Source organism: Eulemur rufifrons, chromosome 15, assembly GCF_041146395.1.
Source record: "Eulemur rufifrons isolate Redbay chromosome 15, OSU_ERuf_1, whole genome shotgun sequence".
NCBI classification, from domain to species: domain Eukaryota; kingdom Metazoa; phylum Chordata; class Mammalia; order Primates; family Lemuridae; genus Eulemur; species Eulemur rufifrons.
In genome coordinates this window covers 14,199,601-14,219,497 of record NC_090997.1, presented here as the reverse complement: position 1 = coordinate 14,219,497, position 19,897 = coordinate 14,199,601, and the positions used below count along the sequence as shown (strand labels likewise).

Sequence of the window (19,897 nt, the reverse complement as noted above, 5' to 3'; positions counted from 1 at the left end):
CAAAGTCCACCACTGTAAATGCAGTAGCACCATAGCTACAAGCTTCAAATTCACGTTAGTGTGAACTTTACCCTTCCATTTTTATCAAGGACATGTCTAATGACCACATTTAACCTTTTGATTCCCACATATCAACATTTAAAGTTTTATATAGACTAAAAATGGCCACTCTTCACAGAGCTCTAATGTTCTTCCTTCATGCAGGTATCTGGTTCTCTTCGGCATTTAGGTATTTTATTTTTATAACTCCATATTATTTTTTAAATATATACTCATGCAAATCCATATATTCAGACTAATATACATATACCCACAGAAAGTGAAAGTACACTAAGTAAATATCTAAGAATACATTTACATAATATGGGCAGAGGAGAAGAACAGGTAGGTCATTTAAGTTTATAAACAGTTATGCTTTAAGACCATTAAGGACACTGGAACCTAACCACAATGAACAAAAATCTAACCATTAAAAAAGATCCATGTTGAGGGTTTACTATATGTTTTGTTTTGACTTATTTTCCCTCTATTCTAGTCTAACCTCTACCAATGACAGCAACAGAATGACATGTAAAGCTCCTTTCTGCTCTCAAAACTTTTAATCTACAAATTAAAGAGCTATAATAATTAAGACTCTCTCTTGTCATCATAACCTAAGAGCAATCAAACTATCCTAAAATAAGATCTGTTTTTGCAAAATGGGGCAAAAAGAAAAGAGTTGGGGATCTTAACGCATCAAATGTGAATGATTACTCTGTAATGTAATGCTGATGTTAATTTCTAAGAAGAAAGGTAAAGGAAGCAGCTTACACTAGAATGTATAGAGAGAAATGTTGTTGAATTAGGAACTGGAGCTAAATGTGAATCAGAAATGAATTCTGTCTGCCCAATCAGCCACTCACTGACCTTGCCTTATAACTCCCAATCAAGGCTTCCTGTTAGCCCTGGGCAATTTTCAAGCAAACTTAATGAAACAGTTATACATGTAAGAAATTTAAGCCCAAATCTGAGACAGTAACACTAATTTTCTAATAGTCAGGGTGTGATGTTATCCCCTGCACCACCTGAATACAATATAGAAACTCACAACATTCTCCCAAAGTGCATAGTTATTACCATTCCACCAATGTGTAGACTGACATTGCTGCACAGTACAGCATTACTAGAAATTTCCCCCAAAATTTTATCCCAAAATTATTGAATATCAAAGAAATCAGTATCTTCAAGTCTTGATTCTTCAATAACAAGCTGTTTCACAGTTCCAGGAGTGCTCACGTGAACACATCTCATGTGGTAGCCCCTCACCCCCAGCCTGCCAGCGTCTGCGCAAGTGAAACCTATGAGTCTGTCTTACCTGTAATCTGACTCTGTCCTTGTGGATTAAAAGGACTTGGTGCAGAGTTCAGGGAGGGCCGTGGGTTCTGAGGCGGGACACCTACTCTCATACTGGGATGAGGAATGCGCCCTAAATCACTGAGGCGGTCAGAGAACAAACTAGGTTTAGAGTCATCAAGCTTCTGTCTGTGCCCTGGAAACAGCAAATCATAAAATAAAAGCATATTAATTAGCTGAACAATTGACCATGCTAAATAGATATGTGAACATACATACTGGGAGTTTAAACCAAGGAATTATCAATACTGATATTTATAATGCTGCATCTACATAATGCCTTCCATTTCAAATTGCTTTATAAGCATTATCTGGTGCCAAGCATTCCTAGCTCCGTTCTGGATATGGAGAGCTGAGGGGTCCCAAAGGCAACTCTGAGGCCAGACACTAGGCACTTCCTCTGCCCTCTCAGTGAAAAACTGGAAAGGTGAGTATGTACTGGGGAGCGTTTGCTTGTTTCATGATGGAAGAAATCTCCTCTGAAAGTTCAGGAGTCCATGCATGATAGGTATACTGATGTCACAAAGCTGGGGCAGAAACACAAACACATTTGTCAAAGAGAAATTGCCGTGATGACTGTAGTGACTTTTTTTAATGTTGCAACTACCCCTTACTGAGACCCTTTTCTGAAAAATTAAAGCTCGAAACTAGAACCCCTATAAGAGATTTAAAAAAAAAAAATTTTTTTTAAACCCAGAAATGTAAGCAAGAAAATTCAAATTCTCAGGTGGAATCTGGGTATTTTGTGATATGCCAAAGCCGGAAAGCATATAATAAACTCTGTTAAATCAGAGAGAATGCTTTTTTATTTTAAAACTATGACTGTGGTTTTGTAAAAGAAACTAAAATATACTCTCTGAGTAAACATGTGAATGTGACAATCCGTTATTTGAGGGAAAAAAAAGAACTTTGTATCTCTCTTCTGGTTTATTAAAGCCTAAAACCTAAGGAAATTCTGGAATTAAAAATATATTTAAATTAAAATATACCCAAAGTACTAAGACTTTTTAAAAATAATCAAATCATTCTTAACAAAGGAGCACAGTAGTGTCTTGGTACAAGTATAAGAGAAAAACATCAGAATCTGGGTGCAACATAGTTAAGCACAAATCTGTAGAGTGGTGCTGTGGTGGAAAAACACAATGCCTAACACATAAACAGAAATATACTGTGGGTTCCTTCCTCCATATTCCATACCAGCGAGGCCCTACAATGTTGCCCCAATATTTTAGTAAAATTATTAAGTGACTGAAGCTGATTCAAAGAAGAGCTATTAAGATGATGACTGGATTAAGAATCTGCTCTTTAAAGAAAAAAAACAGGGATATAGGATTACTACCCATAAAAGAAAAAAAAAACTCGAAGGAGTATTATTAAAAGCCTTCAAGAACTGGGAGCTCTTCACTACTCTATGGGTATTGCAAACACCTCATGTTCCACTTAATGCTGGACAAGAGAAACGTATCAGGAGAGGGTTAAGTTGAACATTAGAATTTCCCAACTATAAGCTGCCTTCATAAGACAAATTCCTTATTTTATTTGCCCCAAAATGTATTTTCCTGTCTCCTTTTTCATTGCCTACCCAGCCCAAAGAAAACAGACAGGAAGCCAAGGCTTGGTAATATGAGTGTAGCTGTCTCCACGGTCAAACATGTTCCAACTAGGCCCATTAACTGAAATGCACCCACCACCCTATTTCCTGCCAGTGCAAGTTTTGGGAATCTGCTATAACAGAGGGATTAGACCTAGAAGAAAAATAATCAGGAAAAAACTAGGGAAATTCACTGTTAACGGTTGTTTTCCCCGCCATTTATGGTTTTCTATCCACATTACAAATAGATTTTAGCCCTAAATGACATTTAGAGATGACCCAAATCAGCTCCTTGACCGTGGCAAGTAAGGTGTTTGTAGATGAAGTTATTAAGGCCTGCACATGTAAAACAACTAGACTGTAGTCATCAGCTTTTGACAGGCTCGGCCTGGACGAGGCTACAGTCGTAGACCCAGCTGACTGAGCTTTCCACTCATCACATGGCACCATCAACGCTGGCATTCTAACTTTCTCTTCCTTCCCCAACCCAGCTGCTATGGAGGACTGAAAATATCCAGATCATACACAGTGAGACACCTAAGAACTAACTAAGCCCAGTGAGATGCCAAGGCTGGTTTTCAACATAGCAGCAAGGATTCAATTACAAAGTTAATAACCCACCCATTACCTTAAACAAATGGCCGTAGCCTAACTCACCAAACTTCCATCAGCACATCTTTCTGGGTCTAACTAGTTTCACAATTAAGGAATTATATAGTACTTGTCACAGTTAGATCCATGGAGTCTGTTCCTCATACATACACACAAAAGTATTGATGTGGTATTGATAGAGCTGTAAACATTAACAAGGAAGCTTATGGAACTGTCCGTGAAAGTTATTTTTTTTGATAGGCTGTATTTTTGGAATGGCAGGTTCCCTGAGGACTAAGGGGAGGGCTACATGATCTTGCTTGGTTCCTTCATACACTGGAACTTTATGTGGACCATGGGTCACAAGAAAATTTAATAAGCTTTGCCTCTGCTTTCTACAGCCTTTGCATTAGGTTTTCATAGAGACTGTGTAAGACATGAGCTCAGTGGGTGCATGTGTGAATACATTTGTGTTCTCTCTTAGCCCAGTGTTTTCAGGAGTAATAGGATGTTGTAGGCAGGAATAAAGGACTTGGAATAGTTTTCACACTTGGTAAGTGTGACAAATTTAAGAGCAGGTGAACTTTTAAAAGCCTCAGTGACCTTTTGGAAATTATCTTCAAAGGAAACCACCAAGTATCTATAGGCAGCTTAGATTATTTGAGAGAACATCTATCTCTGTGTGTGTGTATGTCTATCTGGGTGTACGTATATACACACACACACATATATATACACACAAAAAATATGCATTTTTCCTTGTAGATATCTGCCCCTTCATAGCCACCACCACAACCACAACAAAATTCTTACAGTACATTGAAGAGCAAAAGCCAAACAGGTTCTTCATCTTTCAACCATGACAAACACCCACTATCACTAAACCACATCAGGGTAACACTCGAATGATGGGCTGAAAGATGTACTTAAATCCTCAGCACTCAAGCAATTCCTTCAGAAATCAAGAACACAGGAGACAAAAGACACATTGACTAAATCAAGGACAAGGTACTCTGCCATGGTACAGGGAAGACCGAACCTCATCTAAAGGGCCAAAGAGTAGATCTTCCAAGCAGGAGCAGGGTATGAAGAATGGAAAACTCTTCTGTTATATTGACACCCTATGTAAAGCTCAGTCCTGGATGCTCTTCTCTAGCTGCACGTTCTCCCTACAGCCAATGGTCCTTCCACTCTGGCTGGATAAGCGAATGTCCTAGGGAGCTTTGAAATATATGGATGTCCAGGCCCCACAGTGGTTCAATTAAATCAGAAATTCTGATGGCGGGACCTGGGGAAAAGTTATTTTTTAACAGCACACCACATGATCCAGTGTGCAGCCAGGATTGAGAACAACTGCCCAAGATGATCTCAGTCTCATGCACTAAAGGCCACCTATTCACACCAATGACTCCCCCATTCCTGGGCGGAGCCCTGACCTCTGTCCTGAGTTCCAGGTTTGTGTGTCCCACTCATTACTTGACATCTTCCCTAGCATGTCTCAATGGTATCTTAAATGCAATATATTCAAGACAGAATTCTTGATTTTTCCCTCCAGAAAACCCTATTCCTCCCTTATAGTCCCCCATCTCAGTAAATGACACAAGCCACTCAGTTGCTTAGTCCAAAAACCTAGGCATTTTCGGTAATTTATCCTTCTCCCTCACTCCCCACATTCAATCCATTACTAAGTCCATCTCAACTCTGTGTCTCAAATCTACTGAGTTTTCTCCATTTCTAACAGCACACCCTAGCATAAAACCCTAACTCTCTCTGGACATCTGACAAATTGTCTCCTTTTCAGTTTCCCATCCTGGACTTTTCCACATTTCTGAAACGTTCTCCCCCTGACTCTATGTATGACCCACTCTTTCTTATCCCTTAGACCTCAGGGTGAACACCACCTCCTACAAGAGGCCTTGCCTGCCTCTCATAACCAAAGTAGGTTGCCAACCTGTTGAGAATATCCTTTCTTTATTTCCTTTACAGCAATCTATAATTATCTTGTATATTTTTCTCTCTCCTACAAGACTATAAATCGCATGGGAATGAGTACTCTGTCTTGTTTACAGCTGTCATGTAACAACCTAGTTCAGGGCCTTCCATACAGGTAATCAATGAATATTTACAAAATACATGAATACATAAGTGTTCTCTTTTACATAAATGCCTTGATTGAAGAAATTTTCTGGGCCAGGATATCATATTACAACACTATCTTTCCCCCCAAAAAACCTCATTTCTCCTTATCTGGCAATGTAGTGATTCCAGGGGGAAAAACCCTTCTTTAGAGATAAGCCTTTATGGGTGCTTCCTATGAAATCTTACTGAAGGACATTCATTTAAGTAAAAACTTGCTTTCTTTCTGAAAAATCCCATTTGCTCTCACTGTAACTCTTCAGCACTGTTGAAAGTCATTTAGAATCAGAGAGATAAACAGGGCAATAGAAATCACTTAGACTCTAAATTTTAGAGCAATGTACTTCTCTTGAGGATGAAGACCCCGAGTCCCTGAGAGGGGACAGGATTTGCCCAAAGTCACATAGTTAGGGGCAGCACTAAATCTCAGGTTTCTTGATTGCTGGTCCAGGGCTCTTTTCTCTCCCATTGCCAACCAGTTTATTATAGATCATAATAGTTCAGCCGCAGTCATTCAGGGGAAATGATTAAAAATGAATTTAAAATAGAAAAGAAAAAAGTAGTTTTCAGAAAAGATTCCTTTCAAAAAGTTGAGTGTGTTTGGCTGAATATGACTTTTGTTGCAATAAATTCAGGGGCACAAGAAGAAAGCATGATCAAAAGGTCACAGCATTCACACATCCTTAGAGCAAAGACGTATGAGGAACTGTTAAGTCACTAAGTCGTAGTCTAGCTAATCGGCCCATTGTTCCCTACCCACAATGAAAGTTAGTAATACTACCATTATAATTTCTCCTTTCAAAAATCACACATCTGAAACTGGTACGTGAAGACTCTGAAAATGTAGTCTGTGAACTACAAAAATAAACTTGCCTCTGTGATGTGACCTACTTTTCCCATTTTTATAAAAGTTGCTTGAGAAATGCTTCACAACTTAGGAGTGCTACATGGCCCCCCAGCCAGAACCTCATACCCTACACACTATACCCACAACATGATGCACTGCACCAGTTAGATCACTCCTCCTAAAGGGTACCAAAATGTACTTACAAAAAACAAAACAAGGCACCTTTCATGACGAATGCACCATGTAATGTCAGGTCCACCCTAACAGGGCACAGGAGAATCATTCTGCTGATCACTAGGGGATGATGTTTGGCAGCTCATCTTTTTACAGTAGTATTTTTAATTGGTTTTAAACACTCACTTATTAGATTATCTATTAGTATCCTGGATGTCATAAGGATATATTTTTCAATAAAATAAAGTTTGAAGGAAGATCTGCAACGGAGCATCAGTAAGGAATCAGTACCATGTCCGTATCTGGGTCAGTTAGTGTGTACTGGATAATCTGCTACATGAAGTCTCAGTAGGTATTGTAAGGAGCAAGGGAGAGAAAAATACATAAGGTGATTTCCTTGCCCTCAAGGAGTTCACAGTGTAGTGGGGAAGAAAGGCAAGCAATTAAATATAACTGAAGAAAGGCTGTGGTGAGGATAATCACTGAAATGCCATGGTTGGGGATCAGCTGAGAAAACGTGAATATGCACTCTTTTAAAATATTAAGGAGTGATGCTTTTTGTAATTATGTAAGAAAATGTTCTTATTTTTTATAAGGGCAAGCATATATTTAAGGTTTAAATGTCACAAAGTCTGATATTTGCTTTAAAATATTTCAGCAAAAATAATAGATGAAGAAAATACAGCAAAAAAGAAGGTGATGATGGGAATTTATTAAATATAATCTCTATTTTCATAAATGTTTTAAATTTTTCATAATAAAAAGTTAAAAAACATAGTAAAGTGCTGTAGGAAGTACAGGGGAGCAATCGATTTCGACTGAAAGCAAAGAGGAAACCCTCAACGATGAGACCATTATGTCTGTCCTGGAAGGCTGACTAGGATTTTGGTAAGAAGAGAAGGAAGGAGGGAAATTAGCTGGAGGGAAAACGATAGAAACATGATAATAAATATCTTGCGAGACAAGATGATGCTAAATCTTATGTGGTATCAATCTAAACAGGGGCACACCATTCTTCAATTCACTTGATACTGCCAGCCTTATACTACACATTAATTCTTTTAAGCTATGCAATAAATACGTATGGGAATGTGCCCTTTAAAGAAAGCTCTTCTGATCAATAAAATGATACTCTGGCAGCCCGTGAGTGCCATCCGCCATGCATTCGGGCTTCCCTGGAGAAGGCAGTGGCTGGGGAGACATTAGCTAATTTTGCTGTCACCAAATATATGACAGAATGAGATCTGGTCCAATACTCTAGGGCTCAAGCCACAGGATATAACAGATTAAGAATGCTGTGACAGTAATCCTTAGAGTAAAAAGGAACAGAGGAGAGTACTTGCATCAGAATTACTGTTTTTCATAGCAAATTGGTTTTATGTCAACAGAGCTTCTATTCCACAGCAGTTCTGGAAAAAAAATAATGAGGCCCTTCAGTTCTAATCTCTTGATCCTGAAAATGGTACATGAAAGAGTGTTTGTAGGGAGGGATTAGGGAACAGGTTGACCAATTTTAAAGTCATAATTCAAGTCCAGATGAAATTATCTGGAATTCTACTACTAAGGATGAGCCTTCCTGTATCTTAGGCAGTTCAGTTGGTGGTTTCCAGCAAAAGCAATATAACAGGAAAGTTTACACAGACTCAGGTAAATTCTCAGGGAAGCCATGCAAAGTTCTGATCCAAATACTTTATAACTATTGAGGCTCTAGATTAAAAACCCTAATTTTCTGCATTCCTACATATATTTGAAAATGGAAATATTATTGAGAAAAATGAAACTCTCTTCTGTTTACATTCAGATGACTATATTTCACTAGTGGTTTGTGAAAGACTGGAAATCAAAGACCTACCCACCATCTTGTACTGTTTAGTTAAGCCCTTTGCCTCCATACCCACCATAAACAGTTTTAACCAGCTTCTCCTCTGATTTCCTTATTTCCATTATCACACATTTCTAGTCTCCCAGACTCAAAATCCAGCTTAGGTATCTTTCTGCCACTTCTTTTCCTAGACCCCATCATCCATTCAACTATAGGAATGGGCCCCTGCTAGAACCATGGTCTAACCCCTGGCCTGTGGCTAATATAACAGAGGAGCAGCCTGGCATATTTGAAAGGGCACCAACTAGTTGTATGAGCACAGGAGGGGATTTAATGGGACCCTGGGGGCCTTAGTTTCTTCACTTACCAAAAATGAAAGCTTAACTTCTAAAATTCTTTCTGCCCCCAAAACCTAACACTCATGTCACTTACTGTTCAAAACCTTATAGTTGTCTTCCTTCCATTGTCTACTGAATTAAATAGAAACCCCTGAGCCCAGAAAACAAGGACCTGGAAAATATGGTCCCACTGTGTGTTGTCATCATTTCTGATGGCTACAACTGCACTGCTCCTAGTCTGTGCTCTGCTCACGCTGGTCTACCCACAAGTCTTCAAAGAGGCCCTGTGCCTTTGCCCAAGCCATCCCCTCCACTTGGAACACCCTCTCCCTATCAACTCCATTTGGCAAAATCCCTTCCCAGTCTCAACCTGGTCATCACATTGTTCTGGTATTTTCTGTCTCAAGGGCCTTTGGTGACCCCTCTGGTTTCTATCTCAGCAAGCTAAGAGCAGTACAACAGTTTTTTGTCTACTACACGTGGTTATACTTAGGTGCAGTAGGCATTCAGCAAGCATTAATATATCATGAGTTAACGTAAAATATTTATACAAAATTTCAAACTCTATTATCTTAGATATTCCTAGACTTGATTGTGAACCCCTTGAGGATGGGTGTCATGTTTTAAGTCTAGCCCAGACTTAGAGCCTAGGTACAGACAGAGAAGGCACACAAGAAATGCTTGTTGAATTAATCAATAGCAACACAGATAAATTTAAAATTATCTCTCCTTTTGTCCAGTAAAAGACAGAGAGGAGGAGAAAAAAAGCTGGTTATTGGGAAACATTTCCCACAGTAAAATTGATGAGTCTATAATCTTTGCTGGGAAAGGCTGCTGAGTCATCTTTTTTCCTAGGAAGTATGCTGTCTGGTTCAGGTCAAAACTATTTCTGGACTAGAATAATGAAATGGACTAAAAAACTGTCTTCATGTTTAAGGCCTCTAGCCCCTCTGAGCCACTGGAAATTAAAAGCTGTGCAATATGACACAGGACACCTCATGAGAGGAGACAGCCCTGGAGCAATGTTAGTGTGTGGCTTCAGACAGAGGACCACAGATCATAAACAAATCTCCTTCCAGGAGATTCTTCTCTGATGGCATTTCAAAAATGAGCTAGCAGAGCTTCTCTCTAAGGGCCCCTCTTAATATATAAACCAATTTCTAAAGGGAAAAAAATCATAATCACTACCACATATCTTCAAGAGCCCCCTGTCAGCCCTTGAACAGAGTCGGGCACGTAGGATTCGGAGTTTATGAAGAGAGAAGAGAGGAAGAACAATTCCACCCAAGAGAGGTCTGAAGTCTTTCCAGTCTCTTGGGTAAAACATAATTATGGGAAGGAAAATATAATCTACTCAAGAGACATAATTACATACTTAAGCCATAGACTCCACAGAAATATTCTAGGAACTCCAGTTCACAGAAAAAAAAAATGTTAAAAGCTCATTTTGCTTTCTTTTAATAATAAAAGGCACCAGTTTAGAATAGTGACAAAAAAGTTCACTCTTCCAATCTCATATGTAGTCATTTTTTAAATACAATAAGATGTGTGCAAGAGAGAATTGAAAGCCTGCCTCTTTCAAAATTTAGCCTTCTAGGCTAGGTGTGGTGGCTCACTCCTATAATCCCAGCACTTTGGGAGGCTGAGGCCAGAGGATCGTTTGAGGCCAGGAGTTTTAGACGGGCCTGGACAACATCACAAGACCCCATCTCCACAAAATATAGAAAAATTAGCCAACCATGGTGGCATGCATCTGTGGTCCCAGCTACTCTCAAAGTTGAGGCAGGAGAATCCCTTGAGCCCAGGAGTTTGCAGTTGCAGTGAGTTAAAATGACACCACTGCACTTTAGCCCAGGCAACAGAGCAAGACCCTGTCTCAAAAAAATAAAATAATAAATTAAAACACTTAGGCTTCTAACTGTTAAAGAATTCAAGATCTTTTAATAAATATATACACAAATGAAAAAATTGTGTAATATTAATTTCCATGTATACAAATGCAAGTTCCTTTATAACTTTTGGATTTTAGGCTATAGCTAATCACAATAATCAAAGCATACAGTATCTGGAAGAAAGGAAAGAGTTATCAGGCAGGCTATGCTAATATCATCCCACATCAGGGAATAAATTCTATTAAACACGTGTTTAAAATATAATTCCTTTTCTTAAAACAATGGACTCAAAAAACTGAAGACATCTAAAGAAAAAAAAAATTCCTAGGAGATAAGAAGAGAAAAAGGATTAAGAAAATTTAAAGAAAGATGAGATGAAAGCATCATGGAAACATATAAGAAGAGATATGAGTAATACTTTTTGCAGTCAGGGAAAAAAGCGCTAACCAGAAACCTGGCTGACTTCACCGTAGCCCCTCTCCCACCTCCTAATACATCTCTAACCTACTGTGCCTCTTTATCTCCAGATTCTCTGATTCTTTCTTGTTTCAAACCTGCTACTCTTGACTTTGGTGGCTTGTTGTTTCCAAAGGATGCTTCTTTTCCTCCTAACTCCCATTCAAAGTAAAATTATATGAATTAGTATTTTTCAAAGCTAGAAGAGAATATGTATTTCATCAGACCAGATTCTTCATTTTAGAAAAGTAATCAATGCCCAGAAAAATAATGTGACTTGCTTGAAGTCATGGAACTGGGCAGTGACACTGGGAGACAGTCCCCTAACCTGTCTTAGCCCTCTTTTTCACATACCAGACTTCCACAGAAGGAAAGAAAAAAAAGAAAAGAGACCATAAGAACACATCAAGAGAAAGTACAGAAGCTTACTTCAGAGATGTTATTACATGATACCCAGTTTTTCCAACTCCATTTTATCAAAACACATGTTATTCTCCTACTAATTACAACTCAATATCCACAGCCATCCCGGGCCATCTGAATCTTCATCTCTCTCTTCACTTTCTGGGAAATGAACAAAAGATCTCTTTCTCTATTTCTACACTTTACTTCCAAAACTTAGTAAAACTTAAGTGTTTTAGTTCCAAAAACATTTTCTTTACCTTTCTTGACTATAATATGTTCACACACACCATAGTTCTTTGTGTTACTAGCACTTACAGAGACCCACTGAGAGACGTAAAGCATTTTTTTAATGGTAATGTTTTTGGCAATAGAAATGGTAGCTTCCACGGTTGAACAAAAAGCATCACTGTTTATTTGCCAATCCAGCTAAACATGGATGGCATTATTCTTCAAAGGGTACAATGACAACTAGCCTACAAACAGACTGTCACGCAATTCCTGGATCCTGGCTCAATTTCCTTAGCATGCGATCCTCTCTGTTTCTCTTTCATTTTTACAGTTTTGTGCATATGTTATAAGAGACAGACACAGACAGAGAAACAGACAGACAGAGACAAAAAAACAGAGAGAGAGAGAGTTTTAAGCAAAGAGAAACACTGCATAGAATTAAAAAAGTGCAAAGGGCTCCTCTCTTGACATCCGCTGCTACAGCAGCAGAACATCATTCTCAATTTTCTCATTTCTGTAGCAGGAAGAAAATGTTAAAAAGTAATAACCAAGGAAAAAGTCAGACAGCTCCTGCAGCCTTGTCTTGCTGTGCTGAATGGCAGTGAAGATCATAGAGGAAGAAAAAAGAAAAAGACAGAAAAAAGGGGGTGGGGGGGGAATTTCTTGCTTAAACTGGACCTAGTCCAGCTGGCAAGCAGAGGGTTTTCTTAACGCTTGCAAAACCTGATTACTTTTTAAAGGAATGAAGAAGAAGGAGATGTAAACACAGCCATTAAAACAGATTTAAGGTACTTAGTTTTAATCTAGTCTAAGGCCTCTCCAATTGTATGCTGCTCTGCAATTCTCTGCTTGCTAGACATTAATATGGCGCATAGGCATATGTTAGTGTCTTCTAACTAGCAAATGCTGTCGGCTGAGCTCTGTGGTTACCCTCTCAGGTCAGGCATGGAAGGAACAGCAGCTTAAGCAATAATGGATGGATGTCTGTTATGTGCTATGTCTGTCAGAAGTCTGTTTTACTACATTAAAGGACCATTGTGTTTATATCTACACAACAGGTCTTAAACAGATTGTTTAAACATGATTAAACAAGAGATGTCTTTGAAATAACCCCCCTAATAAAATTCAGATGGGTAAGGAACTGAAAAATGCGGTCAACAATAAAAAAAAAAAAATCATTTCTCTCTAAGCTGCAAGGGTAACATGATATAAACTCCAAAATAAAATAGTTTTTACAAGTTAAACTCAAAGGATTACCTCATATATCAGCACCTTTTTCCAATGGAATAGCATTTATCTACCTATCCATCTACCCTTCCTTAATGCTGTTGCACAATTTACTAGTCTTGATAGACAGATAATTGCTATATTCAGCCATGTGTAATGAAGGGAGTCCATTGTGTTAATCCTAGTATTCTTATCTTCTGTGAACTCTGAATAAGGAACTGAAAACTACCTCTTCATTCCAAAACTACTGGAGTTTACTCACATTCAGATCTGCTAAAGTGTTCTTACATTCCACTCTGTCACTAAAGGTGCCAAGTATTTTGAGTAGGATCAAGTTATTGTTATATAAAAGGGAATCTAAAGTAGTGTTAAATGGAGTAAGAAGATAGCGAGTTTTATCCTTTTTTCAAGGCACAACAGATTAGAAAAGTGCATTATTTTCAAGCCAAAGGAAGTGGGTTGGTGTGGGTTAACAGTTTTTAAAAACCTTCAAGTGATTAAAATTAAAACCTTTTTTTGTTTTTTAAAAGCAAGTATAGTATTGTTTCACAATTTCTGTCCACTGGCTTCATACTGAATTATTTAATCAGTAATGACTGGTGGAATTTCTTTCTTTTGTCCATGTGAAATGGACAAAGTATTGCCCTTCCTACATATACATATGTATATATGGTTATAAATTTATATTATCTCTATTACATGCATACACATTTATGCACAGAGAGGGAATCCAGTCAAAGGAACATGATACTAATAACATGAGTTCCATGTCTGTTTCCAGATAATTAGGGATGCTGTTCTCTCAAGGCCCAAGATGCTTAATACTCTATTTGCACCATGACACCAAAAACCCTTTTGATCACTGAACATACGTTTCTTTGCAATATGAAGTTCTCATCCTTCAGCCTAAGTAGATACCTTCATTTTTTTTTTTCCAAAATGGTACATGTTCAAGAACATGTACCTCACTGGAAAAGAGGTAACACAATCTGGAAAAGTGGGATAATCACTGAAAGAACAGCATCATTTAATTCTTTCTCTTCTAGGTCCTACCTCTTTCATGGATCTTTCATTGAGAATGTTCTCAGAAATTCTTTCTGCTCAGAGAATAGGCTCTTCCCAAGAATCAACTGACCTAAATTAGGTTCAACAAATCCTAACAGCCCTTGAGAGTCAATAGTGAAACTCTGTCCTATGGAACTGATTGCCCAAAATGTAGGAAGAAAGAAAACATGTGCCTGAAAGGAGACATGCTTTCTGCCACTAATGGCAAGTCAAGAGCTTTTCGGGTACAGCATTTTCTCATCTGTAAAACAGCAGACTACCTAATTTCCAATTCTAACAATCAATAATGCTATGGATTCCTCACCTGTCATTATGAGTTACACACACACACACATACACACACACATATACTATTACACACAATTAGTGAACTTAATGAAATAGTTAAAAGACCAAGGCAAGGTTTGACTAAAAAATTTAGAATCCTATATCTAAATTTGGGCCTGATGACACAAGAAGCAGGAAAACTTGAGAGTCTATTCCTAGTTTTGCCGCTAACTTGGTTATGAGGCTCTAGACAAATAACCTATCATCTCTATGACTCAACTTCCTCCTATGACTCAACTTCCTCACCTGTCAAATGAGGATCAAAGTATCTGCCTCCCAGGAATATCATCAGGATGAAATGTAATAGAGGTTAAAATGTCCTATACAGGTAAAACCACTATGCAAATATATCGTTCATTTACCAATTAAAATTTCCTGAGCACTTATTATGTACCATGAACTATGCTAAACTAGGGGGCTTTCACTATACCAGGAGGCATCATAAAAACAAATAATTATAGCAGTGTGAAAAATAGCATAATCGAGGTATGAACAGGCAACTAAAGGGGAAGGAAGATTAAATACTAAACTTCCGAGAACAGTCAAGAAGGGCTCCCAGAGGAGATGACGTTTGAGGAGACTTAAAGAATGAGTAGAATTTGGCCAAACAAATGCAGAAGAAAATGACATTCCAACCAGAAGGTACGGCAGGTGCAAAAGCACAGAGATAAGAAAGTACAGAGTGAAGCAATTCGGCCCAGCTGGAGCTCAGCCACAGGGCTGTGGGTGGAAGGCAGCTGGGCAGATCAGATGCTAAAAGGCCTTATCACTACACCACAAAGTCTAACTTCATCCTGCAAATAACAGGGAGCCACTGAAGTATTTTAAGCAAGGATGTGCCATGAGTTGGTTTACAGTTTAGGAAGACCACTTTACTTATGGGGGAAGATAGGTTGAGAAGGTAATGGAGTTAGAGACATAAAACCAGTTAGAAAATTATTTTTATATTATAGGTCAGGAGATAAATATTGAGGGAGTGAAGTAAGCAAAAACATTGCTAATAGATATGAGGGAATGAATTTGAGACACAGAATAGAGACAGAGACAACAGTACAGTGGAATAGATTGGATGTAAGAAATAAGACAGAGAGGGTGAGTCTCAAGTTTCTGGTGTGGTCAACAGGGTGAACTGTGGGACACTCAGAACTGGGAAACTGAAGGAGGTTCATGTTTGGGCAGAGAAGTTCGCTTGAAGTGGAGGTAGGGAATCCATAATGTTGTGTTGTACATGAGTTTGAAGTACCCATGGGACATATTGAAGTGCAGATACTCAGGAAGCAAACTAGAAACACAAGTCCGAAGTTCAGAAGAGGCTGGAGATACATTTTCAGTAGTCACAGGAACACAAAGCTAATGGTGTAAATGAGGACACTCAGGTAATGGATACAGAATGAGTGGGGAAAAGTGTCTAAAAGGAAACCTTAAGAAGCACAAACATTTTAGGAGGTTAGGCAAAGAAGAGGAGCCAGTAAAGAAATCTAGGAAGAGAAGGAAGAGCTGGTGGTGGAGACAACCCATGGAGTAGCCACTGAAATGGTTCTGAATCTGCTCTGCTGCTGCTTCAGGGGCCCAGGAGAGCTTAGAAAGAGAACCTTCTATTTCAGGTCAAGGATACAAAGTTAATTTGGCCACAACGATAAAACTCTCGTCCATGCATTCCGTACCCATTCCCCAAGTGACCTCATCAGCACCAACGGCTTCAAGTTCCTGTGACTACCAAAAATGCATCTCCAGTCTCTCCTGAACTTCAGACTCATATTTCTAATGGCTTCCCGGACATATCTCTATAAGAATACTTCTAACAGGTGGTTATAAGCATTCACAATGTCTTCTGAGTTCAATCTTAGTCATGTTATTTTAACCAAATGGGAGAAATATCTGGCCTAAAAGCCCTCCCAAATGCATGGCAATCAGTCCTTCCTGGGCCAAGTGACAAGTCGGACTGTGGCTCTGTACCTACCACGTGCACAGGTCAGAGTGTAAGCAAAATGTGTTCTGGCCTAAACATTACATTGGCAATGCGAACATCGGAGTCAGCATGAAAAATGAGGGAGAGCAAAAGCAAACATGAAGTGACAGCAAATACCTCTAAAGTTAACCATCCTCCCCAGCATTTCTTCTGAGGAAGGTTCCTCCCCAAAGGCTCCCTGAATCTCATGTGGCAGTATATCTGATCACTTCTTATCCTACCATTTGCCACTCCGATTAGCTTGAGAGAAATGTGGAAACAAAATAGAATAGACTCAATCCCCTCTTCTCCACCTTATCCCTTTTTGCATTCTCACTCTTGTAGTCTATCTGAAAACAACAAACCCTAAAAAATGTATATGGAGATAAAAGAAAAGAATACATCTGTTATGAATAGAGGTATGGCAGGGATCCAATGCAAATAGGATGAGTGGTATCATCTGCAGAGCTGCAAACTTAACTAATAAACACATATAAAAGGACTCTGAAAAGAAAGTTGGAGCCACCAAATCGGCCTAAAGATTTTTAGACCTCTTCTTTTTCCCTATATGAAATCTGAACACCAGAGGTTGCTAAAATCTAAAGCAATTTACAGTGTCCCTTGAAAAAACATGACTGTCTCCTCTACTGATTTTGTAATGGCCTTATTTTCTATTAATTCAAATTTAGGCCCAAGGCTGGTCTATAATTTTAGGTACTAGTTCACAGTATAAATTTTTATTTCTTAACGCTAATCTGAAAACAAACTTCAGTATATATTAAGACTGCGGTCCTCAACCCATCCTCTCCCCCCCCCCCCCGCCCTCCCCAACCCCCCAACCCCCCAACTCCCCCCTCCGCCCACGGCCAGTTTTTAGGGACCAGGCCACAGAGCTCTGCCGCCCCACCTCCAACCCCCCATCTCTGGTGCCTGGAAAAATTGTCTTCCATGAAACATAGGAAGGGGGGAGGGCAGTGCACAGCAAGAGGTGAGCCGCAGGCTGAGGGAGCACAACTTCATCTGTATTTACAGCCACTTCCCATCGCTGGAGTCACCGCAGAAGCTCCGCCCCATCACATCAGCCGGCATTAAATTGTCACAGGATCACCAACCCTACTGTAAACTGTGCATGCGAGGGATCTAGGCTGTGAGCTCCTTATGAGAATCTAATGCCTGACGATCTGAGGTGGAACAGAGGTGGTGATGCTAGCGCTGGGGAGTGGCTGCAAATACAGATTATCACTAGCAGAGAGGTTTGCACAATAAATGTAATGCACTTGAATCATTCTGAAACCATCCCCGCCTCCCCTGCAGGTCAGTGGAAAAGGTTGTGGACCCCTGTAGTAAGAAGATTCATTCAATTACCTGATCTACTCTGTTCAAATGAAGTATATTCAACTGAATATCTATAATGTGAAAGGCATTATCACATTTGTATTGGTGCAGCTCTAGTAAGGGGTATGTGACCCTGAATGTTGAATAGGCCCAAGATTAATAGAAAAAAGAGCAGATGATGGTTGAGGTAGAAGGAACCACCTAAGCCAAAGTACCAAGGCATGCAATATTATATCTCCATACCATAACTTCCATCAGTAGACTTGCAAGTGGAGCCAGGGACAAGATGGAGGTTTTTTTTCCATAATAAAAGTAATAGACATACAGTGTTAGTCTTCTAAAAGTCTCCATCTATCTACCTAGAATTTGATATCAAAGAATCTCTACCAAAAAGCCAAATTAGAAATCTTCAAGATTCAGCTCAAATGCCTTGACTTCAATAAAACCTTCTCTCCACCTCCCAAATAGAAGTAAAACTGCTTCTGAACTTCTGTGTCACTTCAGCTGCCACTTTCTTGTGTCCTTTCTCATTTTCTATCACTTTCTGTCACACAAGCACAGTCATTAATATCCATCCCTTATCTCCTAAATTAGACCAAGCTTCTTTCTGGACCATGTGATGGGCCAGAGATGATTATGTCATCTCTCAATTTCCACGGCCCTTTTTAAAGTGCATCAGGTAGGTACCCAATTAGTGTTTGTCCAATAAATAAATGATTGAATCCAGAATGTGATCAGCGACTGAAGGATCTATATGTTAGCAACCATTCTATCTAGTGAAAACCAGTTCTCACTACAGAAACACCTACAGCAATAGAAAAAGTCTTCTTAACCATTCACAATCATAGGTTATCTGGCCTTCTTCCTCTAGGATAGGAAATGAAAAGCCGAACTTGATGTCTATTAAGTACTCACTGAGAGTCTGACGCTCAAAGAGACATTTTAACTTCCTAGTATTACCAACAGCCAGACTTAAGCTCTACAGATGCTGATAAGATTCCAGGCTTATTAACAGACATGAACAAGTATCAATGGTTTGCTTATATTCCTTCTACAGCAAAGACTAAACAGGAAGACTGCCTAGTCCCTCAAAAAAGATGAAATCCACAGTGATTCATCACAATGTACACAGTATAGTGTGTACTTAACTACATATATACAATTTAGAAATATTGTGGGTATTTTTAATATATTTTCCTAACTTAGTTGATCCCCAAATATTCCCTAGCCATTATACCAGTTGGTATACTCTTACTCACTTTAACTTTTATTCCAATATACCTAGCTCTAGGGGCACACTAGCACTATGACAACTAGTTCAGAGGAAAGTTTTATAGCCACTGATGTTGGGCAAAGGGGGAAAAAAAATCAAATGAATCTGCAGTAAGGATTTGGACAGACAGAATGCAATTATCCTGACTTTAAGATGTGTTTTCAGTGTTGACAAATCACATTTCACTGGATTAAGGGCAATTTTTCTTTTCTTTTAAAAACAAAATCCTTTGGCCCAGATAATAATTCAAACATTTATACCTGAAGTGGCTGCACTGCTGGCAGCTCAGCCTGCTTCTTCCCAAGGACCTTATACCTGGTGACCATGGTGGCATTTGTGAAAAAGGAAAGAAAACATCTGACTTTCACAACTACGCCTAAGGAAGAAAACTTGACGTTCATTCTCACACATATGTGACTCCTTTCAAGAACTCCTGACTCAAAATTTCGGAGGGAAGTGGCCCTGTAATAACATCTCTTCTGAGAATAGTGCCATATGGTTTTAACAGAGGTTTATTTCCTGAACCCAAAGAGGGCTGCTGATTCTCAATCCAACGAAAATAATTATGCAGACAATTTCACTCTATTACTTTCAGTGAAACCCATTCTGTGTGGTCCCACACATGCCCGCTGACACCTTCAAAGAGACATTAAGCCATTTTTACGTACTGTACCCTTAATGGGTGGAATGCAAGGTAAATTTCCTTCAAGATTAGCACCTGTCGTCATGCATAAGGCACTCCCCCACCTTTGACTACCACATGTTGATTATCTGAATGGGTCAAGGAAAAGGAGAGAGATGAACAGGACTTCCAAGTTAAGCAACAACTAATTATCCATAAGATATTAAG

The 19,897-nt window shown here is 39.1% G+C and overlaps 1 protein-coding gene across 4 annotated transcripts in view; it reads right to left on the bottom strand.

The window, feature by feature from the left end:
• RUNX2 (RUNX family transcription factor 2) overlaps nt 1-19,897 on the bottom strand; it is a 205,679-nt gene that overhangs the window by 50,633 nt on the left and 135,149 nt on the right. For all 4 annotated transcript variants that reach the window (XM_069487787.1, XM_069487788.1, XM_069487790.1 and 1 more), the window contains one exon: nt 1,355-1,528. In XM_069487787.1, coding sequence (XP_069343888.1) covers nt 1,355-1,528 — 174 coding nt within the window. The remainder of the gene's footprint in view (nt 1-1,354; nt 1,529-19,897) is intronic.